Here is a 27,384-nt window from a genome sequence, read left to right on the forward strand (position 1 = left end):
AAACCAAGCTCAGACAAGCAAGGTAGCTTGTTCCAGGTCAAATGGCTAGAAGAGACAGAAGAGACCACGTCTCCAATTCCTTTCCAGGTTTCGCCAAGTCTCGAACAGGCAGACAATGATAGGAGTGCTATCTATTCATAAGAGTAATAGCTAATACTGCTAAGCTCTTGCTACATCTTCAGGTAGTACTGCTATCAAGGCGTTCAGTCCTTGAAAGACCCTAGGGATTATTGCTGGTACAGCCCTATTTTATGGATGAAGACACTGAGGCAGGTGGAGGTTCAGGAACTTTCCCATCACAAAGCAGGAGAATGCTGATCTGGGATAGACACCCAGGCGTCCACCTCCAGAGTCACCATTCTCCTGCCTTCGCCTTTCCAGAATGTTCTCATGCGAACCTCAAGGGAAGGGGAGAGGGGTTCACATCCTTTCTGAGGCCTTGGGGGAGAGGATCAAAAGGATTCTGCTTTCAATTCCTCAGACCTATGCCTGCTTCCAGCTCCTTAAGACCTGCTCCCATGATCTTCAGGGAGACTGTGTGTGATGAGACAGGAAGAAAGAAATGAGTTAAAAGGAAGGAAAGAAGCTTGAGGAAGTCCACTGGCTTGAGTTTTTCAGAAAATGCACCCACTTTCCACATGGTTATTCCTACCTTCCCTCCCTCTAACCATCTGATTCCAACTGGAACACAAGGCTAGACCTTCATATGCAAGTTAACCTTTGACCACAAGGTGGCAGTGTGCCATGTAAAAAAATGCCTTGTGAAGACATTTTCTCTTGGCTACAAATACGTCTCAGGGTAAGTTGGTTTCCAATTCATAACATAAGACAACAATTCTATCAGATGCTTAGAAACTGTTTTTCACAGTTTCAATAAAGTTAAATTTGTAGGCAGAACCATTCTGTGTTCAAGGTAAAATTTAAACAGATTCTAAAATTTTCAAGTTTAGAATAAAAAACAAACACATCTTGAATTCAGGTGACATTCATCTGCTCAGAATGCTGCCGCAGTTTCCTTGATCAGCACCGGAAGATGCTAACCTGCAAACCAATGATTTCACGGAAGGAAATATGGGAAATGAAAACTACCAGTGAGTGGATGCTGGAGTTACCTGCAAAGAGCAATTGGACCAAGGGCTGTCGAATTGCAGTGAGTAGGTCTCCTGATCCAAGAGCAGAGCCATCCAGCCATAAAGGTTAGACAGGGTGTTGTGCACATAACTCACAGTGGTTGTCTTATTTTTGCTGTCCGTGATGGTTAAATCATAAGGAATTTTCGGGGCACTGGCTCTAGGGTGATTAAAAAAGAAAAAAAAAAGTGGATTATAAGTTATTTGTCCATCTGGATCTGGGGCACTCCTCTTCCATCATGGTACGTCATCTTCTATTTTCTCCACATACGTCTCTTTCCTGGGTGACCATGGAGGTTTTAGTGGTCACGGTGTAGGTCAAAAAGCCCAGTGCAAAGATGTCCTTGGACCATTTGTACATTACAGTGGCCTGTAACCCTCAGCTCTTAGGAAACTTCATCAGTGCCATTTTTTTTTTGTTTGTTTGTTTTTGGCTTTTTAGGGCCACACCTGTGGCCTATGGAAGTTCCCAGACTAGGGGTTGAATCATTGCTGCAACTTTGGGCCTACGTGACAGCCACAGCAATGCAGGATCCTTAATCCACTGAGTGAGGCCAGGGATCAAACCTGCAACCTCATGGATACTAGTCAGGTTCATTACCATTGAGTCACAACTGGAACTCCAATCACTGCCATCTTAATGAGCTCATAAAGGCCAGGACTATATATTATTATTTTAACAAAGACATGTCCATGATCAGAATCCTGTCTACCCCAGTTTCATCAACATAACACACATTATATAGTCATTAATTATCCCCAGGGGAAGCAGTGGCGGAGGCCCAGAACCTGATGTGCCTGGACTCCTGGAGCCCACCTCCAACTCCCCAGCCAGAATGTCCTCAGGAGCATCCCCAGAACAAAGAGGACACTGGCTCCTCTCCTGTGGGCTTACACATTGCCAAGGGCCCACTCCTGCCAGGCACCTGAGTGCTGGCAGGTTTGTATCTTTGTTTGTTAACCATGTATGTTTGTAACTCTGTACGTTAACTATATATGTGTGTTAATTACATATGTTTGTTAACTATGTATGTTTACTATGTTTGTATGTTAACTAGAGCTATGACATTCTGAAGTTAGAGACATTTTCTCTTCTTTGGTACCCTGCCCACTGGCACACAGACCCTGTACACAATGGACACTCAAATCATGTTTTTATATGAACCAAGGAGGCTTGGATGAACTCTCAAAAGCAGCTGGTGTCAGCTTTCCCATTTACAGAACAGGTTTCTAGAAGAACAGCATTTGACCAAGTGAGGAAACTGAGGCAGAGTATGTCAAAAGTATGTTAGTGTCATGGATAGAACTAGAGAGTTTTTCATTTTGACAACTTGTTCTACACAGCTCACCCCAGAAGGTGATTTTGAAGATTTCACTAAAACATAAATAGATTTTCCTACATGCTTAGACCCTAAAAGAACGTCAAAGTGGACAGAAAAGGAGTTCCCATCGTGGTGCACCGGAAATGCATTCAACTAGGAATCATAAGGTTGTGGGTTCGATCCCTGGCCTCACTCAGTGGGTTAAGGATCCAGCGTGGCCATGAGCTGTGGTGTAGGATCTGGCATTGATGTGGCTCTGGCACAGGCTGGTGGCTACAGCTCAAATTAGACCCCTAGCCTTGGAACCTTATGCCGCGGGTGCAGCCCTAAAAGGACAAAAGACCAAAAAATAAAATAAAATAAAGTGGACAGAAAAAAGTAAAGCAAAAGTTCAAAAAATAAAAAACTGTACACACACATGATGACTGTCCTTCCATGCTTTGGTTTAGTTTTCATGAGCATGTTTAACTCTGGCATGTTGCTGCAGGCAGATAATTAAATTTTCAAAGTAGGGGGAAATGAGACGAAGGAGGATGTTGGGTTTTCTAAGTGAAGGGTGGCATGAGCAAATGGAAAGCCACTTTACAATCTAGTGGTGTATTGTAACAAGGAAACTGGTTTCAGTGTTAAACGCTTCGGTACCACTGTCAAGTGGGTGTAGCTTGGAAATCTATATCTGCGTGCACTAGGGGTATGAACTTGGGGGAATAGCTGACCCTCTTTATGTCTGTACGTATCTCATACAGCAAGTGTAAAACGTGAAGCAATAATATGTGTAAAGTATACGGGAAACATCACCAAGCCCAACAGTGTCTACTACAGCTCATTTAAAGAAGAACCGCATAAATCCAGGCTCTTGCTTACATGTGGAATCTAAAAAAATGATACAAGTGAACTTATTTACAAACTAGAAATATATTCACAGACATGGAAGACAAACTTACGGTTACCAAAGGGGAAAGGGGAAGGGGGAGGGAAAGATGAGATTGGGATTAACAGATACACACTACTGTATATACAAGAGATAAACAACAAGGACCTCCTGATAGTGCAGGGAACTATACTCAATATCTTGTAATAATCTACAAGGGAAAAGAATCTGAAGAATAATATATACGTGTGTGTGTGTGTATGTGGGGGTGTGTGGACACACATAGTATAGCTGAATCACTTTCCTCTGCACTTGAAACTAACACCACACTATAAGTCAGCTATATTTCAGTTTAAAAACTTTCAAAAGAAGGAACCTCAGGTTTACCAGATTTGCCATTCTCTCTACTTATTTTAATGTCTAGAGATTTATCCAGGATATTTAGACATTTAAAATTACACTCAAAACCTTTCAGGGTACAGAGCTTTCACCCTAGCAGAGTAATACTTGATACATAGTTCTTATAAGAGTAAATGTGTTTGTTTCATCCATTAATTGATAAAATTAAAGATATGGAAAATGCTCAGGGCATCTGGAATAGAAGAACTCCGCTTTCCCAGGTGTCCCTCACAGCATCCCCTGAACCTTTAGAAATCTCAGGGTGGGGGACTCCATCCTCTCTGCGCACTTGGGATTCAGAGGGATGTTTTCACATGCATATCAAGACTTAAGTAGGAACTAGAGGACAATCCCGGACTCATATTTTTAGAATCAGAGTGGACATGAAGGTCATCTGTTAAATCCACTGTGGGAATCCCCTCCATGATTTATCGTTTCCCTTTTCCAGTTATGGGGTGCTCACATCCTCACATTCCTCCTCCTGGATTCCTCTCTGTGGCTCAGCAGATTAGGAACCTGACTAGTATCCATGAGGATGCCAGTTTGATCCCTGGTCTCTCTCAGTGGGTTAAGGATCCAGTGTTCTCAAGCTGCTGCATAGGTCACAGACGTGGTCCAAATCTGGCATTGCTGTGGCTGTGGCATAGGCCAGGAGCCTGGGAACTTCCATATGCTGCAGGTGTGGCCCTAAAAAGAAAAAAAAAATCCTCCTCCATATATGAAATTTATCTTTGAATTTTAATCTTTGGTTAACCTTTAGAAACCTTAATGTTCTTCATTGTATTTTCTCGCTGTCTCTCCTCAATCATTACAATTCTCTCTTATTCTGACTGAAACCATGAGTCCCAGAGTCGCAAGAGATCAGCCAGTGCAATTTGGCCCAACAATATTATTTAATAAATAAAGATAGGCTTCTGGGAAATTAATGTAAAACAAATGTGGTAAGAAGAGATAAGCTGGAACTGAAATACCAGAGAGGCGAATGAGTTAGCCCCAGTGGGTACTGAGGTCAGCATATCAGGGGGATTCCACACCACTGCAGAGAATGACTCTGAGAATTTCAGGCTCTGAAAGTACAGCCCTTCCACTTTCACAGACATATGAACCCTGGAAAATGAATCACAATACTGAACCCCAACAGGGACTTATTGTAAATCAGAATTTCCATTTAACAATTCACAGTGAGAAGTAAAATTGCCTTTCACATAGCGGGTACTCAACAAATGTTTGTTGAATGAATAATGAATGTCAAATGGACTAGAACATGCTAACTGACTACTTAGTGATAGTTCTTCCCAGGAAAGTCTATCCAGAAATAGTCTACTCCTACTGACTAGACTTAATTATCTCTCAAATTTCCATCAGCATCATATTTATAAATCAGTCTAATCATCTAATTTCTCCTGGTTCAATTTCTGTATGGATCATCATTTCAATGATTGAAGGAGCCGTTTTTCAGGAGATACTCCTCAGTTTCTGAAGGCCCTGCCAATCATGACCCTCTCTTTAAATATCATAAAACTATGAAAATGCTAACATTAATTCAGTTATACTTGTCTCTTGGACTTTTTTCTTTCCTGTTGATGTCCTTCTTCCAATGAACTTCAAATAATCTGATGCTTAACCTCTTGATCAATGGAAAACCCAACCACAGCATATCATGATCCCAAATCATCTTTTCTTTTCCTCTTCCTTCTTCAGGCACTGCTCTGATCCTATCAAGTTGCCTCATTCATCCATCTGTCCATTCATCGCAACCAAGGTTCACGTGGGATGCGATTTTGCAGGCACTCGTGGCTGTACCAGTTTTCCGTAGGGCCATAAAGGTAGAGAAGGACGTTAGCAAGTACGCCTTTATCACAGGTGGTAGTAGAAAGAGTCCGACCATGCATTTGGAAAAGCCAATCAAAGTGGAAAAGACCCATCTCCCAGTAGACAAGATGCCTTGTCTTGACCATCACCCAGGGGCCAAAAATTCAAGTCCCAACCTTCTAGGCCAAATGCCAGCAGTGACGGTGGTGGGCTCTTCTGAAAAGAACATCAAGGGTAGAAGAATACTATAAAGAGAATTTACCAACCATAATTACTACAATTTTCTCTTGCCCTAAATAGCCACCAATTTCCCCATGCCCTAAATAGCCACCAATCTCCCTCTCTTTACTGTTAATGAAGCAAAGGAGCACACAAGTATTTCTAATTTGGAGGAGCCAAGGGAGTCTGCATGGGCCATTAGCAGCAGAGAGCTTCATTATGAGGGGAAGAAGTCTCTCCCTGAACTTTATGTGCAAGAAATCAGGAGGCAACCAGTCCATTTGAAGTGTTAACCCTTACCTCTGCATCATCAGCTACAGCTCTGCTATACAATCAAAAAGACAACAGGGCCACAAACCTTTCCTTTCCTATGAGGTAGTTTATTTTATTTTATTTTTATCATCAAGCCTGTTTTTAATAAAAGAACATTTTCCTTTAGAAATATATCACTTGATAAAACTTCCCAACCTAAGTACCAATTTGCAATACTAGTTGCATAAACAGTTGCATAATTTAGTGTCCAGATACTGTGCAGAACTGTTGAATGTATACTGTCCACAGAGGATTTGTTAGGCAATCAACAATACCACTGAGAACACATATTAACTCCCTGGTTTGTGTTTACCATTAGCTCACTTTTCCTGAGGGTGCATATCTCTGTGTATTAAGACAAACACTGCATTGAGTCTAAATGCTCTAAATTCAGAACAATTGTGAAATAAACTCTTTATAATTACACATCTCCTAAGCCAGATACATCATAATAGCTAGCCCCAAATGGTACTATCGCCTGGATATTCCTGCTGGCTGCTGTTATTCTCATCATCTACTGCACAGAGAGGACAAAACCAAAATGTTGAGCACAGACAACATATTTCTGAGGGATGGCTTTGCTTAAGCATCTTCTAAAAATACACCAGGCTCATAAAATCCTTGTCAGAGCACCACTATTCCACCTGCTGACCTGCCATCATGCAGCCACATCATATGCGTGTCAGTAAGGGGTTTTCTGGACATACCCTTATGATTGAGAACCACTTATTTATTCCTCCTTCTGCATGAGAAAGCTAAAAAGACAAAAGAAACCATAACCCCCAGTCTTTCCCCAAAACTTTTTTTTTTCTTTTTAGGGCTACACCTGCGGCATATGAAAGTTCTCAGGCTAGGGGTTGAATCAGGCCTGCAGCTGCAGGCCTATACAACAGCCACAGCACCACTGGATCCAATCTGCGTCTGTGACCAACACTGCAGCTTGTGGTGAAGCCAGATCCTTAACCCACTGAGTGAGGCTAGGGATGGACCCTGCATCCTCATAGATACTATGTTGGGTTCTTAACCCTCTGAGCCACAAATGGGAACTCCCCCAAAACTTTTAACAACCCTTAAACTCCCATAGAAAAGAGAATTGGTAGGTGGAGAAGCAAGCCATATGATTTAATAATCCTTGCATTTCTGGCAGGTACACCCAGCATCACTCCTCCACAACTTTGCAGGTGTATATTTCTGTTGATCTTTTTTTCAGAGTTGGCTAAAGCAATAAGTATTTATTGTAGGGAAGCCTCTAAATTAACCTAGGACCTTCCCAAATGCAGTGTCTACAATTGTTAACATACATGGGTCAATGATAATTCTTGTTTATTATACTTTAATTCTTGAAGAGAAGCAGTAGATGCCTGTCGTCTGTCTGTCTGTCTGTCTGTCTATCCATCCTTCCTACACTATGCCATCTCTTCTCTTGATCTGTTGAATGAAGCTGGAATGGCTGTCTCAGAACATGAGGGTGCCACCACTGAAGTGACACAACCCCAAGGCACAAAACTACCTGTTAGGAATACTGAAAAACAATTTCATGCATCAGGTAGGGAGATGAGGGACAAGGCTTACCTTCCCTTTTATATAAATACACACCTGGTGCTGGTGGGGCTGAGAGACACTTACACATGAGCTCACGTCAGCCCCTTTTCCTAACTCCACATCCAGTGATATCCGGATAGCCTTTTACAGGTCACGTGAGAGTCTCATCACCATGGAATTAGACCAATGCAACAAATCAGCACTTTTAATTCTAGAGAACTAGTTGTTACACACGCACCAACACACCACCAGACCCTGTGTTGTTCATAAAATTGTATAACCATGGAGTATTACTGATGCTATTCCTCAGTTTGGGCTGCATGTTCATGTGTGGATCTTTTTTGCATTTTACTTCTATAACTGCTGCTGCCAAGAGAGGATAATACTTCAGGAACCTTCCTGTCTCACATGGGGTTTTTTGAGAACTGAAAAGATACCATTTGTGATGCTATGCTGATTTATCCCTAGGAAGGAAAGTTAGGCAATTATTCAGGTAAGAGCTGGGATACAATTTCCATCTGAACTCTTCTTCACTTTTGCACTCACAAAGGCAGGGGGTACCCCATCCTCTGAACACTGACACATTAAGAACAGCTCCATGGGTAAAAACTGAATGCACTCACTACAGGAGAGGAGATTAAGCAAGATCTAAGAATCAAGGTGATCAGAAAAAACATTAACCTTTTCTTTGTGAGGAGAATTAGGAAGAAAGACACAGAAGACACTGGGGCACAGTGAATCGAAAACTGTGTCCTGAAAGACACCAGATTCCATGGCTTTCTGGGAGGTTTAGTCAGATCAGTGCAATGCCACATGACTATCAGAAAACGTTCCCTATTTTTCAAGAATTAGATTACATTTCATTTGAGCAAACTTGATTCCTTTGCCAGGCATTTGTTTCTCAGAAACTACATCATCTATAATATTTTATTCTATTAGCAATATGTTTATACGTTGTTTTGTCAATTGCAAATGTAGGGACATTAGAGAAACAGTGTTTACTGAGCACTTACTACATGCCAGGCCATGACCCTGTGAGATAAGTACCACTTTGCTCATTTTAGTGGCATGAAACTGAAGCAAAAAGAGGTAAAGTAACTTGTCCAGTAACGTACCTAGGAAGTGGGGGAGGGAGGTGGGCTATGATTTATACCCACAAATGATTCCTAATTACTTCTCTATTCTTCAGCCTTTGAAAAATAATTTCAAACATATGTATATGGCCTGACCTTCTTTTATGTACTTCCTATTAAAGCTCAGAAGGACTGGTTGGCCAACCTACAACAACTTGTAAACTCTTTTCATTTCCCCCAAACTCAATCCAGTCAATAATTGGAAGACAGATCAAGGCTTGATTTACTGGTATTTGAATAAATCTATGTCATCTGAAGGAGCTGTAGAATGCTTTATACCAAAACACAAATAATTCCCAGATGGCAGTTGTGAAAGTTGGTTCTCTTTCTCCCCCTTACAATTCCGTGCATTGCTACAATCAGGAAAAGAAAAGAAACACGAATGCACGCAATAGGTAGGGATGGGGTAGGGGTGGCATGAAGAAGAAATCAGCTGTTGAAATAAATCATTTGGGCAACTGACAGCCCCTGGCAAGAAAAAGCCTTGAGGACACTGTGAATGGACATTCTTAAATATTAGCTTTTCCTAGAAATTTTAGAAAGAAAGACTGAGGATAGTATTTTAATCCTGGAGCTTCTGAAGAGGAAGATTTAGAGAAGTCTGCAATTTCTTAAACTATATCCATTTATTCACCACTAACTTTACTGAGTCACTATTCAACATGGTATTGGGCACCATAACACAAACAAACAAACAAACAAACAAACAAAAACCTATCCTTGCCCTACTTACCATGAGAAGAGAGGGACAATTTATAAAGCTATTTAGGAACTGTGAGTACTGGATAAAACAAGTATAGAAGAGCCAGCACACAGCAGGGATACACAAGCTGTGCGGGAAGCTTGGGGAAGCTTACCAGAGAAAACGACCTTCGTGCTGAGTTCATGGAAGCTGAACCTTATGAATTGAAACACACAAAGAAGTTGAGTGTGGCTGAGACAGAAAATGCAGGGAAGGGAGGGCAGAGTGTTGAGAAATGATGCCAGAAGAATCAGCAGGAGCTGGTCATGAAGTGCCCAAAAGACATTACAAATGGTAGACTGTCACTGGGAGGCACTGGGAAGTCTTTACAAAGTCTCAGGCCAGAGGATGCAAGACCAGGTCTCATCTGCAAAGATCCACAAAGTTTAAGGATGGGCTCCCAGCAAGGTGCCACGCTAAGCGGCTGTTGTGGTTACACAGGTGAGAGATAGTGTCAACCTGGACTAAAGAAGGGAAGCTGGGAAGGAGAGAAGCAAAAAACTCAAAGAGAGATTTTTTAGGAGATAAAATGGAGTAGACTTAGGAGGTGATTTATGTGAGAAATAAAGTCAGATGAGTCAACGACTCCCATTTCTGGTTCAGATAATTGAATCCTTTGCCTGAACACCCAGGGATGCTGAAGATCCGGGGAGGAACAGGGCCATGGAATAACCCGAAGTTCAGTTCTGGCAAATTGAGTTTGAAATGGCTATTAAAAACTCTAGTGGAAATACTGAAAGCATTGCTGCTCAATGGGAATAGATCGCCAGCCATCAATGCAAGCCACAGATAGAGTTTTAAATTTTGTCATAGTCGCACTGAAAAATTTAAGAGAAAAGGGTCACATTAATTTTAATAATATATTTAACCCAATGTATTCAAGATAGTATCTTTTCAACATAATTAATGTAAACAAATTACTGAGCAATTTCATATTCTTTTTTTTCATACAGAATCTTAGAATTAAGGGGTATAATTGACATTTATAGTACATCTCCACTTGGATGAACCATATTTCATGTGTTCAGTAGCCACCTGTGGTGAGTGGCTACCATATTGAACCATCCAGACCCTAAGAACAATTGGGTAAATGAGTCTGGAACTCAATAAAGCAGTGTAGAATAGGGGGAAAAAAAAACCTGGAATCATCAGTGGCTATTAACTAAGGCTATGGAATAATCCAGATCACCTGGAAAAGACAAAAAGATCGGGGCTGTGAGAGCCTGTGAAAGGAAAGATTCTCAAAGAACCCTAAGAAACACTAGTATTTAAGCGGTAGAGAGAAGAGCTTGCAAAGGAGGTCTAGAAGGAGCACTTAAAAACCTACTGGTGATATTATCCTTTCCCAGGCTATTATAGAGAAGAAATTTGGGATCAATAAATCTAAGAACGACATGAGGCACATCGACATTATGAGGTCTCTGGAGGAAACGGTGCTGACATTTTTCAAAAGTGAGGTCCTGACTCACCCGGGTGTGGCTAACACCTCCTGGTCTTATCAGGAAGGATGGGGTTGGGGGAATGAGAGTGGTAGAAACAGAAACCGGGAAAGGAACACTATCCTGAGTATATGTGCCTCTTATAGAAAGCATGTTTTCAGAACAGTGAGAGAGAACTCACGCAGACCAATTGGGTCATCACTTTAACAAAGCAGAAACGAGACTCTGCCTTGTAGAGGGTGGGAATTTTTTCCTCCCCCGATATTAAGCATTAGTATCAGCTTCAAATACGTTTATGCCTCTGTCAACCCAATCGCCAGGGCTGAGCCAGAGGAAGCTCAAAAACCAGAAGTGCCACAAAAGGGAGAACCCATCAGTCTTAGAAAAGGTAGTGGGGGAAGGGTACCAGTGTCAAACAAGGCACTATGTTCATTTAGTGAAGGTAGACCAGGAAAGGCCTCCAAGGAAGAGCTCACACTCCAGGCACTTGGTTCTTAGTTGTGGGTGAGGTGCCCCATTTATGCAGCTGTGCAGACCTCACACCCTGCCCTCTGGGGTCCTAGGCTGAATATGGTGGGAGCTAAGCATTTAAAGGGGAGACGGCAGGGTCCTTGTGCCACATCAGATCTCCATCAACACCCAATCCCAAAAGATCGGGGCTGTGAGAGCTTGTAAATCAACTCTTCGGGTACTTGCTCCAGGGGGAATAGCACAACAAATTAATCCTTTCTCCATGAAATGCAGCAAAGTTTGTATCTATGCAGAATTCAAATTGCTCATTAGCTCTGACATGTTCCTAATGAGGTTATAATGCTCTAGGATAGAGATCAAGCCACTGAATACAAATAGCTGGGGATAGAACCCTGGAAAGATAAAGTTAGAAGAAACTTAGAGCAGTACTTCTCACACTTGAATCTAAATTGCCTGTGGGTCCTGACACAGGACCAGCAGGACTGTAATGAGTCTGAGATTCCCCAAGTCCAATCCTAGGTCACACTGATGCACTCTGACTAGCAAGACCTTAGTGGTCATCTAACCCAACCATCTTACCCTAGAGGTGATGATGTGAGGGCCAAGGGACCTATAATTGGGAGTGTGCTGGGACTCTCCTGGGGCTAAATTGGGGTAGTGGAGCATCTGTCCACAGACCTGTGAATCAACCTGAAAATGTTTAAATAGAAGCACAGGGAGTTGGGTGACAAACCATCATGGCCTTCTCAAGATGGAAGGGGTTTCTGGGACATGAGATTTTCTATTTTAAAACCAAGAAACTTGCAAACAAACCAAGGCAATTTTTCACCCTAGTAAGAGTCTTTTGAATCTCCTTAAAATAAAGTATCAGGATTATTATCTTTTTGACTCTGTTGGTCCCTGAGTGTGGGGACTATGACCTGCTTCCTTGGTAAGTACCTAGGTATCCTGTCCTGAAGATCTCCAAGAACAGAAGCTCAGACAAGATCACACTGCAGAGCCTGTGAATGCTACACCATTCAGTGCCTATCTAAGAGACAGGCTCCCAGCAGGTCTCCAGGTAAGGCATAAAAAGGGAGTATCAAGAATACAGAGAAGTCATGATATCCTATTATATAGCACAGGAAACTGTATCTAGTTACTTGTTATGGAACATGATGGAGGATAATATGAGAAAAAGAATGTGTATATACTGTACATCATGGTGACCCAGTTATAGATGTATAGTTATACATGTATAGATTCTTCCTTCTCACATTATCATGCTCCATCATAAGTAGGAAAACTAACAGAGCACTGTAAGCCAGCTATATGAAAAAAAAATAAAATCATTATATAAAAAATAAAAAATAAAAACAAAACAAAAAGAATGTGTGTGTGTGTATAGAAGTCTGAGATTCTCCAAGTCCAATCCCAGGTCACACTGTATATTAATATGTAAATTAATACATATAATATATATATATATATGTGTGTGTGTGTGTGTGTATAACTGGGTCACTTTGTCGTACAGCAGAAATTGACAGAATGTTGTAAATCAACTATAATAGAAAAAATAAAAATCTTTTTAAAAAAGAATACAGAGAAATCAGTATCACACAAGTACATACTGTTCTTCTTAATTACACAGATTTACTTTAATTTTTCTCTTTGAAAAAAATGCATATAAGAAATAAATTGCTAACTTTTATAAATCTCAAAGTGCTCATCAAAACCATCTTTGTTAAAAACCATCTTTGTTAAAATAATGAAGAACAGATCACATCCCTAAGAATGAAAAGAAAAAGTCATGCTCTCCATAATCAAAATGATGAAAAATGAAAATATATCTCTCCAAACTGTTATTTTACCCACTGCAATTGGGTCCATTAACATTAGAATAATAAACAGTCTGGAAAACAAAAGTGGAACATTTCCAGACTATTCAATGAGCAAAGTATTGCTAAGCATCTAAAACACAATGTCAAGATACCGATGCCTTATGTATTCAGAGTGCAGACCCTGTGCAGTCCTGACCCCATTGCCCTTCTCCCTGGGGTTTACCTGTTTAAGAAAGTGCCAGTACGATCTGGCTGAAGCACTTGCCTTAATATTCATGCAGTTAGGACACTTAAAACAAAAGAAGGAAAGAAGTGTGGCTAAATATATACAATGCATTTGAAATAGGTAAAAGAACCCTAGACACTCAGCGATCATTACCTGGAAATTAAAGAGGGCAGAAGAAATCCTATTATGCATTATAAACAGCCCCGCTGCTGACTTAATGGTAGTTTGAGTAGCATAAGCAAGGAGTCCTTTCTCCAATATTAACAGGAAATGTATTGTACGAATCCAACTGTTCATGAAATTAACAAGGAAAATGAACTGGGGTGAAGCAACTTCGCAAGTAATAGGGAGGCTTCAGCAATTGGTTCCCTGGAGCATACTGAACACTTAAAAAGAGCTTGGGGAGAATGGGTTTATATAAATGAGAATGGACATCCTTGGAAATTTTTAACAATACTCTTGATTTAAATACATGTCAAATTCTCTGTTGGTTGTAAGTCTTTTCAAGAGGAAGCTATTAGCTCAACATGCCAAGTGGTCAAGGGCTACGAGATTGGGTTCAGTAAATTATGGAAAGTTATCTGCCATTTGAATCAGCCGAAAACCACCATAAACTTGGGATTTGACAGCTGTCCAAATCATCCCCTCATCACTCTTGCAGAACTTAAATACTTCAAAGGGAATCTGGAAGACAATTTCCCTTCTACAAATAGCAGCAGCCTGAATGATAAATGCATGCCCATTGACAAACTAAAACATAGAGTTAATTCAACTTACAAACCAATAGACATACGATGAAAGAGGACATTTTCTTCACAGACACTGCCATGGACAAGCTGACTGAAGCTGGCCTTGACCAAACAAGAAGCCGAAAGGGTTTCCATAGACGCAAGAATGTGACTTCGATTTTTCCCAGACAGAGACCCATCCACATCTTCCAAAATTGCTGCATGAGGAAATGGAAATGCTACCAAGTTTGAAGAGTTTGTGAATTTCAACTGGTTGGTCTTCACAGTAAACCCACCTACAAATTGAAAGAAAGACTGTTACACAATGGCACAAAATAATATTATCACAAACGGCAACTAAGCTCACTGGGATATTTTCAGTACTTTTAAATTGCATATTTAGGAATTCTGTTGTGGCTCAGCGGTAACAAACCCAACTGGTATCCAGGAGGACATGGGTTCGATCCCTGGCCTTGCTCAGTGGGTTAAGGATCTGGCATTGCCATGTGCTGTGGTGTAGGTCACAGACGTGGCTCAGCTGTGGCTGTGGTATAGGCCGGCTGTGGTATAGACCCGCAGCTACAGCCCCGATTCGACTCCCAGCCTGGGAACTTCCATAAGCTTCAGGCGCAGCCCTAAAAAGATAAAGAAAAAAAGAAAGAAAGAAACTTAAATTGCATATTTATGCAGTTTTTACAGTTCACTCATTTATTTATTCAAGGGAAAAAAATATTTTGAGTGTTGACTGTATGCCAAGCCCTGTGGTATGTTCTGGAGACAGAGGGAAACGAGAATGGTAATGGTGCCACCTTCACGCAGCCTGTATTTTAGGGCAGTGGTTCTCAACCAGGGCTGGTTTGCCCTCCAGGGGGCATTTGGCACCATTTGCAATCATTTCTGGTTGTCACAATTGGGTGGGTGGCATTGCTATGGCCATCTGGTGGGGAGATTCAGGGATGCTAATAAGCATTCTATAATACTCAGGACAGTCCCTGCAACAAAAAGTTACCCAGCTCTAAATGCCAATAGTGTCAAGGGTGAGAAACTGTGCTCTCACGGGAAACAGTGACACGGAAAAGTAATTTACAATACTAAATTCTAGAGGTGCTGTGGGGTTAGTCTTTCCTTCTTTCCTCTCCAGGTCTTCGATGGCAAATATAACCCCACCTCTTATGAGAGTTCTACTTTAAACATTTGCCCTCGAAAGCAAGAGTCAAGCAATCATGTGGGCAAATGGTAATAGTAACAGATTTTTTAAGTATTAGCTCTAGGGCTACAGTTTTTTGTTTGTTTTTTATGGCTGCAGTTCTTCGCAGCATTTCTCTCACACCACCCCATATGATTCATCCATACAGCTGCCCGTCCAGTTGCCTAGGAAAAAATGATGGCAGTGGTCATGTAATACTCACAGCCTTGTCATTACAATTTTAAAATTTGGTGTATTTCCCTTGTGGCTCAGTGGGTTAAGGATCCAGCGTTGTCCCTGCTGCGATTCAGGTCACTGCTGTGGCATGGGTTTGATCGCTGGTCCAGGGACTTCCACATGCCATGGGTGCAGCCAAAAAAACAAACAAAAAAATGTTTAAAGTCAGTAGGCATCTCTAGTATACATGCTATCATATTGCTGAATTATGTGTTTGAATTCTACTTCAAAACACCATGATTCCACTTCTGGCAACTTCTGTAGTTCAGCTAATATCACAAGCAGCTTGACAATTCAGTCATATTGGATTTCTTCGCAATTCTCTAATCATAACCTGCTCTTTGGAAGGTTGTATTTTGCATATGCTCTTCCTAAAATGTGGAAATATCTCTCTGCCTATTTCTCCTTGCAGACTTCTCTTCAACTTTCTAAATTCTGCTCCATTCACTCTATGATGAAATCTTTCCCGACCCCTTCCCTTGCCCCGCTCACTGGTCTTGCTTAGTCCTCTAGTACTGAGCTCATCACACTATTACTTTCACTGACTTAGACATTTATTTTTGTGCCTAGATGTGGAGGTCCTGGAGGGCAAGAACTAGGTGTTTTTCATCTCTGTATGACCCAGTTTCTTAAACAGAACCTGGACGAGACAGCTTTTGAACAAATGAAAGAGATGGCTTAGCTAAGATCATCTAGTGAGAAAAGATTCGAGCTCATAAGGAGGAGTGTGCTTTTTTTTTCAGTGTCTTATGAATGATATGAAACAGTGAAGCTATTAAATAACAGAGGAATTATGATTTGAAGCAATTGCCAAAGGCATTTTTTACTCCTGTGATTACTTCTACAATCTGAAACTCAGATGCCACCCAAATAAAAACAATCTTTAGCTCTGCCTATAGAGCGAGGAAAAAAAAAAAAAAGGCAAAGTGGAGACTTACTGATTATTCATTTAATTAAAAAAACAAACAATTATCTAAATTGGTGATTCAAACCACAGGAGCATATTTACTTGAGTTACTTGGTTTGTCTGTTTACAGTGATCAAATCAACTAGATTGCTCTCTACTTCTTTTCACCTTGGCCCATGAGTTCTCTAAGGGATTTCTCACCACCTCTGAGATGTGGTTAACAAGTGAACAAGAATTCTTACGGCCTCTCTGTGCACACAACAAGCCTCGGGCTGTTGAAAATATAAAGTACCTAAACTCTGGCTCTTTTGGGAAAACTTGCATGTGTGTTAGTTTATATCCATGTCTATCCATCCAGTTTCATCCATTAATTTCATCAGCAAACCTACTGAGTACTAGGCTCCTAGTAACTAACGATAAAACTCTGAGCAAAAGATATGTGATCAGATATAGAGAACAAACTAGTGGTTACCAGTGGGGAGAGGGAAGGGTTCAAGAAGTACAAGCTACTATGCCTCAAGTAAATAAGCTATGAGGATATATTGTACAGAATAGGAAATAGAGCCAACATTTTATAATACCCTTAAATGGAGTATAATCCACACAAATATTGAACCACTGCGTCGTACACCTGAAACTAATAGAATATTATAAATCAACCATACATCAATAAAAAAGAGGAGGGATGATATCCATGCCTTTATGAAGCTCAGAGTCCAGCAGAGACATGGCACCATAATGCAGAGTGTGACAGGACCATGAAGGGAAAGATTGGGAGAAGGTAGGAGCCTCCCTGAGAGAACCTGGCCTCCTCTAGGACTTCTTTTAGGAGATTTGCACAGCAGTTCCCATTGATGTTTGTCACATTTACTTGAACCCTGGCCTTATTTATCATCTGTCTTATCTACTCAAACAACTTACCCTGTCCTCGGGAGCAGCCTGAACAGGTCCTGATGGCCACACAGTCCGCGAGATCAAAATTCATAAAGGTTGTGTTAGATATGATCAGTTCCCACCTTTTGGGAGCTTTGATCCCAGCTGACATACACAGGCTTCCCTGTGATTTAGAAGGGGGGAAAAAAGGAGAGAAAAAAATAAGAGGATTTTTCTCAAACCCTCTCTTAAGACCAGCCTTCCACGGAGAACAGTTTGGAGAATACTGGAGTAGGCACTAATAGCTGCTTATTGCCAAAGCCATTTTCTATGGGTAACTGAGGATGAGTATTTGACCAGGTGTGGAAGGATACCCACGTGGTCCAAATTCCGAAGTACTGGTCATGATCTTGAACCATTTGATCTTGAATTAAATCATGATTTGATTTCCCAAAGCCTTCATTTCTTTACCTATAAATTCAGGAATTCGAACTAGATCAACTTTTAGGTAATATTTACCTCTAAAAATTGCATGGTTTTGTGATTCAGATGCCCAGCCAGGCTTAAGATCTCTCCTAGAACAAATTGTTTATTAACATTTTCTACCCAAGGACTTTAGTCCTGCACTTAGTTGTTAGGAGATGAGAAGCTCTTAGCAGCATTGCATTGCTGGTGAATCACTGCCCAGGGGTGAGATTATATTTTGTTATCTTATGATAAGCACCCTTTGTCATAAGCTCTATTTGAATTTATGTCACTCTCCCATTAACTATGATGTCTATTTAGCATCAATTAAGATGTTATGACATTAATTTGCCAGGACAGTTAGTTCCTCTGCTAGATGGGCATTTTGTTTTTAGCATCTCCTCTAAGGTTATCTCTAAGAAATATAAGGACCTTGGGTCAACCAGTATCACAGAATCTAAATCTGAGTCCCATCCTCCCCACTATGCAACCTAAAAAGAAGAATCATCTAGCAAGGTGGTAATCCTTTCAGAGAAAAAGAAAAAACTGGCAAAGATTTCCCTCCTGAAAATGATGGTTTTTGAAACAGATTGCAACTAGGTAAGTTTGAGAATCCAATGTAGGAAAATGTAGCTTGGTAAGAAAATAATTATTTTGCACTTAATACCTGTATCTATGACTACGAAATAACCAAAGGAAGTACAAAAGTCAATAACTAACACTGAAATTTCAGTTGGTCAAAGCATTTACGAACAAGCTAAAGAGAATACTCTTTCCTTGGTCCCCAGAAGCACTCTAGAGATCTCTTCCATCTATGATTGTTCTGACAACGTGATGCTAATATACACATAACTCTTTCAAGATCAGGAACTCAGAGGACCCACTATATGCCTGAAGTCAATAGCAGCCATGGCCTTCCCTTAAGGAGAACTAGTACTTCGTATCCAGGAAGTCCTCTGTGGCTCATCCACATCCTGGTCTCCTGGCCATGCAGTGGCACGGAAGTCATCCATAGTCTGGTGTTTACCATGAATAAATCCACACTGAGGCAGGTATCAGGGAATCACTTAAGAAACCCAAGTATATTAGAGCAAATGACATAAATTCATATCACCTCTTTTTCTGCAGGGGACCTTAGAGTAAGAACCCTATGAATAAGATGTGAATGTTGAAACTTGGTAAATCCCAGATGCACAAAGACAATATGGAATCATGCTCTGTCATAATCCTTGTGAGGTTAGAGTAAATGAACCTAAAGTTATTAGGTTTATTATCAAATTGGTATGGGTAATAATGCTAAATTGCAATCAAATAAGTATTCTGCAAGTTACTCAGGGCTTTCATGATTTACATGGATGCATAATATTGAAAACTTATGTGCCTTTGAATTTCATTATAAATATCACCACTGTTACAAATAAAAAGCTCCTCCAACTTTCAGCAATTAAACACAAGATTTACTAAAAAAAAAAAAAAAAGGTGCTATTAAAATTACATATTCTGGATTACCAGGGGGTCCAGCCCATGGGATTCCGTTTTGATAGACAACCTAAAACAATCAGACCAAGGCACTTACCTTGTGGGCAAAATGACCAAGTAATAAGCTGTCAGTAACTGAAGTATTTGCATCACTTTCCAAGATGTCAATTCCAAAATCTCTGCATGCATATACCTGGAAGTTTTCCAGGCGAAGATTGCTGCTTCTAAAAATCTATAAAGTAACAGCATATGTTATGTCAAAGGTCTGAGGCTCAGTTTTTCTTGCAGGCTTCCTGTACCTTCTTTAATTATTGATGAAGTATAAATAAGCATGCTCTACCATATTTAAGCAGCTTTTGTCCATCAATACATCCCAAAGTTGCCGTGAGGTCAGCACTAATTAGTCCCCTTTGGTAACATCCCCTCTGCACTTCTCCTCCTAACAACTGATGCATTAAAAAGGTCAATGTGAATTCTTCACATATCTAAGATAAACTTGCAACTGTCAAATCGCACAAAATTAATGGAGAAAAACAGAGCATCCAAGAACTTGAGTACTTAACACTTTCCTTCGGTGTCATGTATGTTAACTAACATTGTCAGAAAATTGCAAATATGCAACAAGTAATTCAGCATGACTACAGACTCAAAATATGTTACATGCAGATATATTGATGACAACGTGGGTTAGTGGCCCCAAACAAGGATCAAGTATTAACAAAATGAGCTTGTTAGTGTCGAAGGAGTCACAGTTGCTTGGGGGACAGACACTTGTTTTTTTACCTAGCACTGATGTTAGCTAATTATGTGATCTTGGGCAAGACATTTAACTTCTCCTAGGCTTCAGTTCATCCATCCTGAAAATCAGGGTGGAGGTCAGGACTAGCAATTAGCCTTACACAGTCAACTGTGCATTGTTTATTAAATAGAGTCATGTTTACATTCAGATCTTGAAGTGGGAGTTTCCTATTAACTAAGGCCAAGACACTCTTGATTTATCATAGTATAGTGTTTTCACTTGTCAATCAGACTTTGTGCTTGAATTTTCAAGAATTGAGTAGCTCACATTTTCCATTAAGTAGGTACCAACAGCTTTTATAAAATGCTAGCTCTTTGAAGAAGGTTTATGTAAAAAAAAAAAAATAGGTGTGATATGAAATAACGACAGTTGTTACCTAATTACAGGCATCAGCCCAAGTTTTGGCAAATATACGCATATTCAAAAACAGCTCACCTCTCACATTAGCTAGAAACCCTAGTAATGTTTAAAGGAAATCAACACACAATAGCAAAAAGACCTATTTGTGAATGCAGCTTTCACAATGAATTATCATTTCCCCTTCCCTCTTTTAAAAAAATCACTCTGCATTTAGGAGACATGGTGAGAAGAGGGTTTTGTTTTGTTTTGTTTTGTTGTTTGTCTTTTTACAGCTGCATCCATGGCATATGGAGGTTCCCAGGCTAGGGGCCTAATCGGAGCTATCACCGCCGGCCTATGCCACAGCCTCAGCAACGCCAGATCCAAGCCGCGTCTGTGACCTACACCACAGCTCACAGCAATGCCGGATCCTTAACCCACTGAGCAAGGCCAGGGATCGAACCTGCAACCTCATGGTTCCTCGTTGGATTTATTTCTGCTGTGTCACAACGGGAACTCCAGGAAGAGGGTGTTTTTCTCAACTCTTCTTAACATACGTACAGAAGAGTCAAAACACCTGAGTTGGAATCCAGCAATTCTTAGTGTGTGACTTTAGCAAGTATTCTTCCCCCCACCCAGAGAAGGTTCTTATCTATAAACAGAGGGTCATTATGATGTGCCTCCCCCAAAGATTATGAAGATGATTCAGTTGGAAAAATATCCAGAAATATTAGCTCTCTGTATCATCAAATAGATACAAATGTATGTTTATACCCAATAGGAATTTTACCTAATGGAACATCCTAAATATACATATGACTCTTGTTTAATGACCAGAATACAGAATACATTAGATATATCTAATAATGAAAGTCTATGACATTTGAACACAATGTTCTTTTTGATGACGTAGAGACACGGCTCAAAATTACAATTTCCAGGAGTTCCCGCAGTGGTGCAACTGAAAACGAATCTGACTAGTATCCATGAGGATGTGGGTTTGATCCCTGGACTTGCTCAGTGGGTTAAGGATCTGGCATTGCCATGAGCTGTGGTGTAGGTTGCAGACCAGGCTAGGATCTGGTGTTGCTGTTGCTATGGCTATGGCATAGGCCAGCAGCTATAGCTCCAATTCTGCTCCTAACCTGGGAACCTCCATATGCCTTGGGTGCAGCTCTAAACAGATTAAAAAAAAAAAAAAATCGGTTGACTATGGATGTGTGAGTTTATTTCTGGACTCTCAATTCCCTTCTATATTTCTTTCCCTGCACCCACACCACACTGTCTTAATTACTCTTGTCTTATAGTAAGTTTTGAAATAAGAAATTTAAGTCTTCTGGAGTTCCCATCATGGAAATGAGTCCGACTAGGAACCATGAAGTTGCAGGTCGATCCTTGACCTCGCTCAGTGGGTTAAGGATCCAGCGTTGCCGTGAGCTGTTGTGTAGGTCACAGATGCTACTCATATGTGGAGTTTCTGTGGCTGTGGTGCAGGCCAGCAGCTGTAGCTCCGATTGGATCCCTAGCCTGGGAACTTACTTCCATACGCCTCAGGTACAGCCCTAAAAATAAAAAATAAAAAAAAAAAAGTGTAAGTCTTCTTTCTTTATTCTTCTTTCTTGGGATTGTTTTGGGGGAAGTTAACATTTTAAATCTAAAAGTGAAGTTCCAAGAGCATTTTCATTGTTTGATAGTTTTGACTGATTACACTGGAATGTGCCAGAGTTCAGTCTTTAAGGATCTTTTTTTTTTTCCTTTATGGGTTTGGCACTTCTGATTGCAGAGCTTGAGAAAACCGACTCAAACAATCTTCTTTTAATACTTTCATTTTAGTGGGTTATTTCCTCTAGAACAAGGCCATTCGAGAGCATGGCAACAGAGTTTAAGACTTCGCATGGCACGAATTGCTTCACTGCATAAACATTCTGTAGGATTTGTCACCCCTGTCTTCCTAGTGCTCATGGGGTGCAAAGTACCTTATCAACTTTGATGAGAACATAGTACTTAATACCACTGGGATTTTTCTTGTTAGCTACCCCAATTTTGTATTTTGGGGTTTTCCCCATTTGTAATTGTTTTCCTTATGTTGAATATGTGAAAGAAATGCCTAACTTCCTTTCTGTGACTTAATTATATGTTTTCATTCTATTTCCTGGATGCCCTGTAGATACAGTTCTTCATCTGGGTATTTTAGGCTCCATATTTTTATGTGGCAGAGACTAAATGTCTGCAATTGTCTCTGGGTAACACTAACTAGTGACCCTGGATACTTTTCACATGTTGCTAGCAAGAGTGAGCCTACCAAGCTCTTCTAAGAAATCACTGAGACAATGAAAAGTAAATGATTGAACATGAACATTTTTCTCTTTCAAGGAAAATAGGAAAAAAAAAAAAAAAAGGCTCATTCATCAAGGTCAAAAGGCCACCTTGAGCTACAGTGTTTCTGTGCCAGTAATAAAAGCACTTTTCCTTGAGACTGAAGCAAGTACTCGTCAGGATATTAGGGCATCAAATACACAACATTGGGAGTTCGGATTCTGAACCTGATTTTGCCACTAACTAACTGTGTGACCTTTGGCAACTCCCTCTACTTTCTAAGTTTTAATTTTTTCTCTCTAAATAAGCGAGTGAGGGGAGAATAGATGACCTCCATGATCCCTTCTGGTTGCAAATCTTTAAGATTCTGTTGTTCCCTATTAGAGTTGCTAAAACATTGCCATAGAGGAAAGGAATGAACCTTGGCTGACTGACTAGGAATTTGTTCATCCAACAGCTATTCCACACACACACATCTCTGATACTGTTGGCTCGTTAAAGCTATGCTAATATCATAGGGCTCCCCCACCCCCTAGCAGAAAACTGTTCCCCTTTAAATAGAGATGCAGAATAAATTTCCATGAGCAAATAAATGATGGTTCTAAAAAAAAAAAAAAAAAAAAAAAAAAAAAAAAAAAAAAAAAAAAGACACATACCTGGGCACCACCTGCACTTCCCCAAACTGTGAAATGTTGGAACAAGGTAGGGCCGGTGCCATTATCCCAAGGTGGCTGAAACTTAGGGTAGACAATGAGACCACTCCTAGGATGAAAAATTAAGAGTGAAACCTAGCCGATCTCTGCCTTTCTCATATGTCTCTTTTTTTTTTTTTTCCTCATTGGAAAATATAAAAGTAAAGGTTCTGAAGAAAGGAGAGGAGAGATGAGACTTGTGACCTTCTCTCTGTCACTGCCCATTCCTCAGCCCTGCCTTTCTGCCACCCTCTGTGAGCCACTCCTGGATCCCAACAGGATGCAGGTCCCAGGCCTTCTAGAGTCATCACCTTCCTAGAAGCCTTGCCCTTCAGAATTCAATCCCTGCTCTTCCATCAACCCCTCCTCGACCCATCCCCTTGCTGGAAAAATAAGACACCAGCACCTGTAATGCCTCCAACTTTTGTGCTTCTCCTCAAAATCCCCTAGCATGGTGCTATTTTGGAAACCTTCTCTCCTCACGTTCCAGAGCTGCTGAGAACAGCTAGATAAAGCTTCAAAATCTTAACAATAACTTTATGACACATAGACTCATCCTAGCCTTACTATCACTTCAGTATGGCAGAGGAATCCTGCTTCGTCCTTATTCCAGTCTCCTTATTGTTGCCCATCATTGTAGTATTATTTTACTCTTATTGTCATAATTATTACCATAATTACTGATATTGAGTACTGAGTTCCTACTCTAGTCCAGATTCTCTTAGGTGCATTACATAAGTCAGCTCCAATTTTCATGTCGAACTTTTGATAGAGATCTGTCCCCATTTTACAAAGAAAGGATCTGACTTTAAAAAAAAAAAAAGAAAGAAAGAAAAAGTGCTGTACTAGAATAAAGTTTGGATTAGAATCATGGCCTGACTAATTCTGAAGTTCACATGTTTCCTGTGTTCCTACCCTGTTTTCCAGCCCTTTCTTTTTGCAGAGGACTTTATCTTCTACATAACAAAGACCTTGAATGAATCCCTTCTCATCTCACAGTGGCCTGCAGGTCACAAAGAGCCTCTTCTCCAAACTTCATCTCTAGGGCCAAGGCACTCTAGCCTCCCCATTGCCCTCAGTCTCTTAGAAGTTTAATTCATCTCTCTATTGAATTCTCCTCTAGCCACAAAAGGTGCGTTCTGTCCTGCGCCCCCTCAAGAGACCGCTCCCTCTCTCCCTTTTCCCTTCCCCACAAACTTCGGATCCAAAACACTCACTGAGACATGTCATCAAATCTCATACAGATGCCAAATGTCATCAACCCTCTCTGTGAGTGTTGTATGAGAAAAATGTTAAACCATAAGCCATACACTCAGAGTGTAGATGAATATCCCCCAAATTACCTTGTACAAGAATGAGCACTATTCCGGGTGAAAGAGAGAAGCGGAGCTTGGGATGTTTGGTTGGTCACAAGATGAAAAAAGTAGCCATAACCAGAAGCACACACCTGGTTTCCCTACAGAAAGTGAGGACAGTTAAACAAGAGTTAGTTCATATACTAGAAGGCTCTTGGAAAGAAAGACTCTTAACACTGCTCATTCTGCTTTTTCACTCACTTCCTGTCAAGGTACATCGATACATTTATGGACTCATTTATTCTTCCCCTCCTCCACCCTAAGGAACATCATTCCTCTTCCTCTAGGTGGGTCAACTTGACTATAATTCGCCCACCTCAATAGCTGGCATCTCACGTTAAAATGCCTTTGTAAGCTTTTACAGTAAGAAGCTTATTTGTGTCACCTAATACAAGCTCTCCTCCTTGGCCTAAGAAGAACACGCAGGTGCAAATGCATACCTACCACCAAGTGTCCACAAAGGGCTCATTCTGATCCTTTGAACAAATTGATGATTTGGCTACGAGCTGAAGGCCAATAATTGCTTTATCCATGCCTTAGTTTTGAGACACAGTGGCTGAATTCAAATACAACCCAACTCTCCCCAAGGTGCTCTTGTCCTCATTAGATCATTTAATTACCTAATAGTTCTTTATAGGATTTACTATCTAACTAATGTAATGTCTTCTATATGTACCTATGTTAGGGAACCATTGACTGAAACTGCCCACCTTGATCAGGCATGATAATAGCTGCTTGCATGAGTTGTCTCACAAGAAGACACCCTGATAAGGAATATGGTGCTGCCCTAAAAACTAACTGGGAGGATTGGGAGGGGCCAGCAGGATGGAGGAGATGACCAACCTCCCAGGATCCTTGGTGCTGGAATCCATCTTGGCTGAGAGATGCATGTGCCACCAAGAAGGACCCTGAGCCAGCAAGATGATTGGCCAAAGACCACCTGGACACTAACCCATTCCTGTAAAAGTGGAGAGTTTGAGCCACATGGCAGAGCAGTTCTCCTGGGTTTCCTTACCCTGCTGCTCTCCACCCAGTCACCCCTTGCCAATAAAGTCTTTTGCTTTGTCAGCATGTGTGTCTCCTTGAACCATTCATTTCCAAGTGTTAGACAAGAGGCCATTCTTGGGCCCTGGAAAGGGTCTCCATTCTTGCAACACACATAAAATCTAAATTCTCCATTCAATGATTGGAGTTTGGGGCTTTAATTCGGATTGAATGGAATACAATGAGAGTATGTATCTTTATAAATTCAGTGAAGTACCACCAAATATCCATCACTATGTAATACACTTCAGGACTGAGTAGAAAAACAACTCCCTAAAGAGTATAATAATGTACACAGAGGTACTTGGCTTGGCGTACCCAATACATACAAAAATTTTTATTTTGTTGCCAACATTGCAAAACTAGGAGACTTGATGTAAAAACTTAGACTTAACAGTTTCTTAATAATACTGAGCCCAATTCCTGCAGGGTGACCATAGATGAGCTGGAGCTAAGAAAGGGCCACCTTCTTGGATTGTGGATTCTTTTGCCATAGTCCCCACACTTCCTGCTTCACTTATTTATGATACCAGGCTGCTCCCTACAGGCATTTACAAACTCTTAGCTCCAGGCTGTAAAGCAAATGATATGTGGGCTGTTATGTCTGTGGAAAGGATGAAGGGCCAACAGATCAGGATGCTGGACTCCTTCCCCTGAACTTGCATGCACCTGTCTTGCCCATGTTTACTCAGAGAAGAGAAGCTAGGGAAAAAATTGCTCAGCTAGCCTCAGGCCTAAGCTTTGTGTGACAGGGAGAAAAAGACCCTCGGTGATTTTGCGTGTTCTATCCCTGATCTCCTAGGGTGTTGACATGGACTGGCTGGTGTGAGAAAAAAGAATGCTGAGTGTTCTCTCTGTGAGCAAATGTCTCCTGGGAACGCACCCTGCAGTACAAGAACAGCTTATCCTGAACACTGGCATCAGGGCACAGAGGAGGGAAGCAGAAGGATTGTGACACTATGCAACCCAAAAAGGCATTAAACATTCTATAAAACAGCACTTTAGGGCTATAGGTGCCACTATATGAGGCTCAGTGGGACTATGCTGGGAGTGCCTTGCTAAAACAGTTCCTAAACTTTAGCATGCATCCAGGGTACAGTTCTAAGACTTAGCAAATAAAACACAGGCACCCAATCACACTTATATAAAAAAAAAGTTAGTATAAGTATATCCCAAAGACTGCATGAGATATACTTACACTAAAAAATTTTAAATGCATTTCTGAAATTTAAATTTATCCATTCTGTGTATTTTGTCTGGCAACCCTAACCCAGAGTAAATCGAATACAGATTTCTAGGCTCCACCACTAGATATCCCAACTGAGTAGGTGTTGGGGTGGTGGTGAAGGGATGGGATATAGGATTCTGCATCTTGAGCATCACAGAAGGGTCCAAGGCAGGTGATCTTCAGACCTCATTCTGAGAAGTGCTTCTCCAGAGGCGACTAAAATATTAAAAATATACTATCTAGTCATCAAGGGTCCTAGAAGATTTTTTTTCAAAGAGGAGAGAGATACTGGGAAAAA

General features: G+C 40.8%; 1 protein-coding gene across 11 annotated transcripts in view; it reads right to left on the reverse strand.

Moving 5' to 3' along the window:
* The window catches only part of PKHD1 (PKHD1 ciliary IPT domain containing fibrocystin/polyductin), a 479,188-nt gene that overhangs the window by 236,136 nt on the left and 215,668 nt on the right, over nucleotides 1-27,384 (reverse strand). For 8 of the 11 annotated variants that reach the window (XM_084968324.1, XM_084968322.1, XM_021098817.2 and 5 more), the window contains exons 44-49: nucleotides 24,803-24,915; nucleotides 23,424-23,529; nucleotides 19,411-19,545; nucleotides 17,418-17,553; nucleotides 14,216-14,462; nucleotides 1,113-1,290 (exon numbers count right to left, since the gene is read on the reverse strand). In XM_084968324.1, the coding sequence (XP_084824450.1) occupies nucleotides 1,113-1,290; nucleotides 14,216-14,462; nucleotides 17,418-17,553; nucleotides 19,411-19,545; nucleotides 23,424-23,529; nucleotides 24,803-24,915 (915 nt within the window). Of the gene's footprint in view, nucleotides 1-1,112; nucleotides 1,291-14,215; nucleotides 14,463-17,417; nucleotides 17,554-19,410; nucleotides 19,546-23,423; nucleotides 23,530-24,802; nucleotides 24,916-27,384 lie in introns of those variants that run through there. The other 3 variants (XR_014810260.1, XR_014810261.1, XR_014810262.1) reach the window with 2 other exon arrangements.

The sequence above is a fragment of the Sus scrofa genome, chromosome 7 (assembly GCF_054392235.1).
Source record: "Sus scrofa isolate SSC_HxYL_T2T_F1_AM1 chromosome 7, Sscrofa_HxYL_maternal_Yorkshire_Landrace_v2.0, whole genome shotgun sequence".
Lineage (NCBI taxonomy): Eukaryota > Metazoa > Chordata > Mammalia > Artiodactyla > Suidae > Sus > Sus scrofa.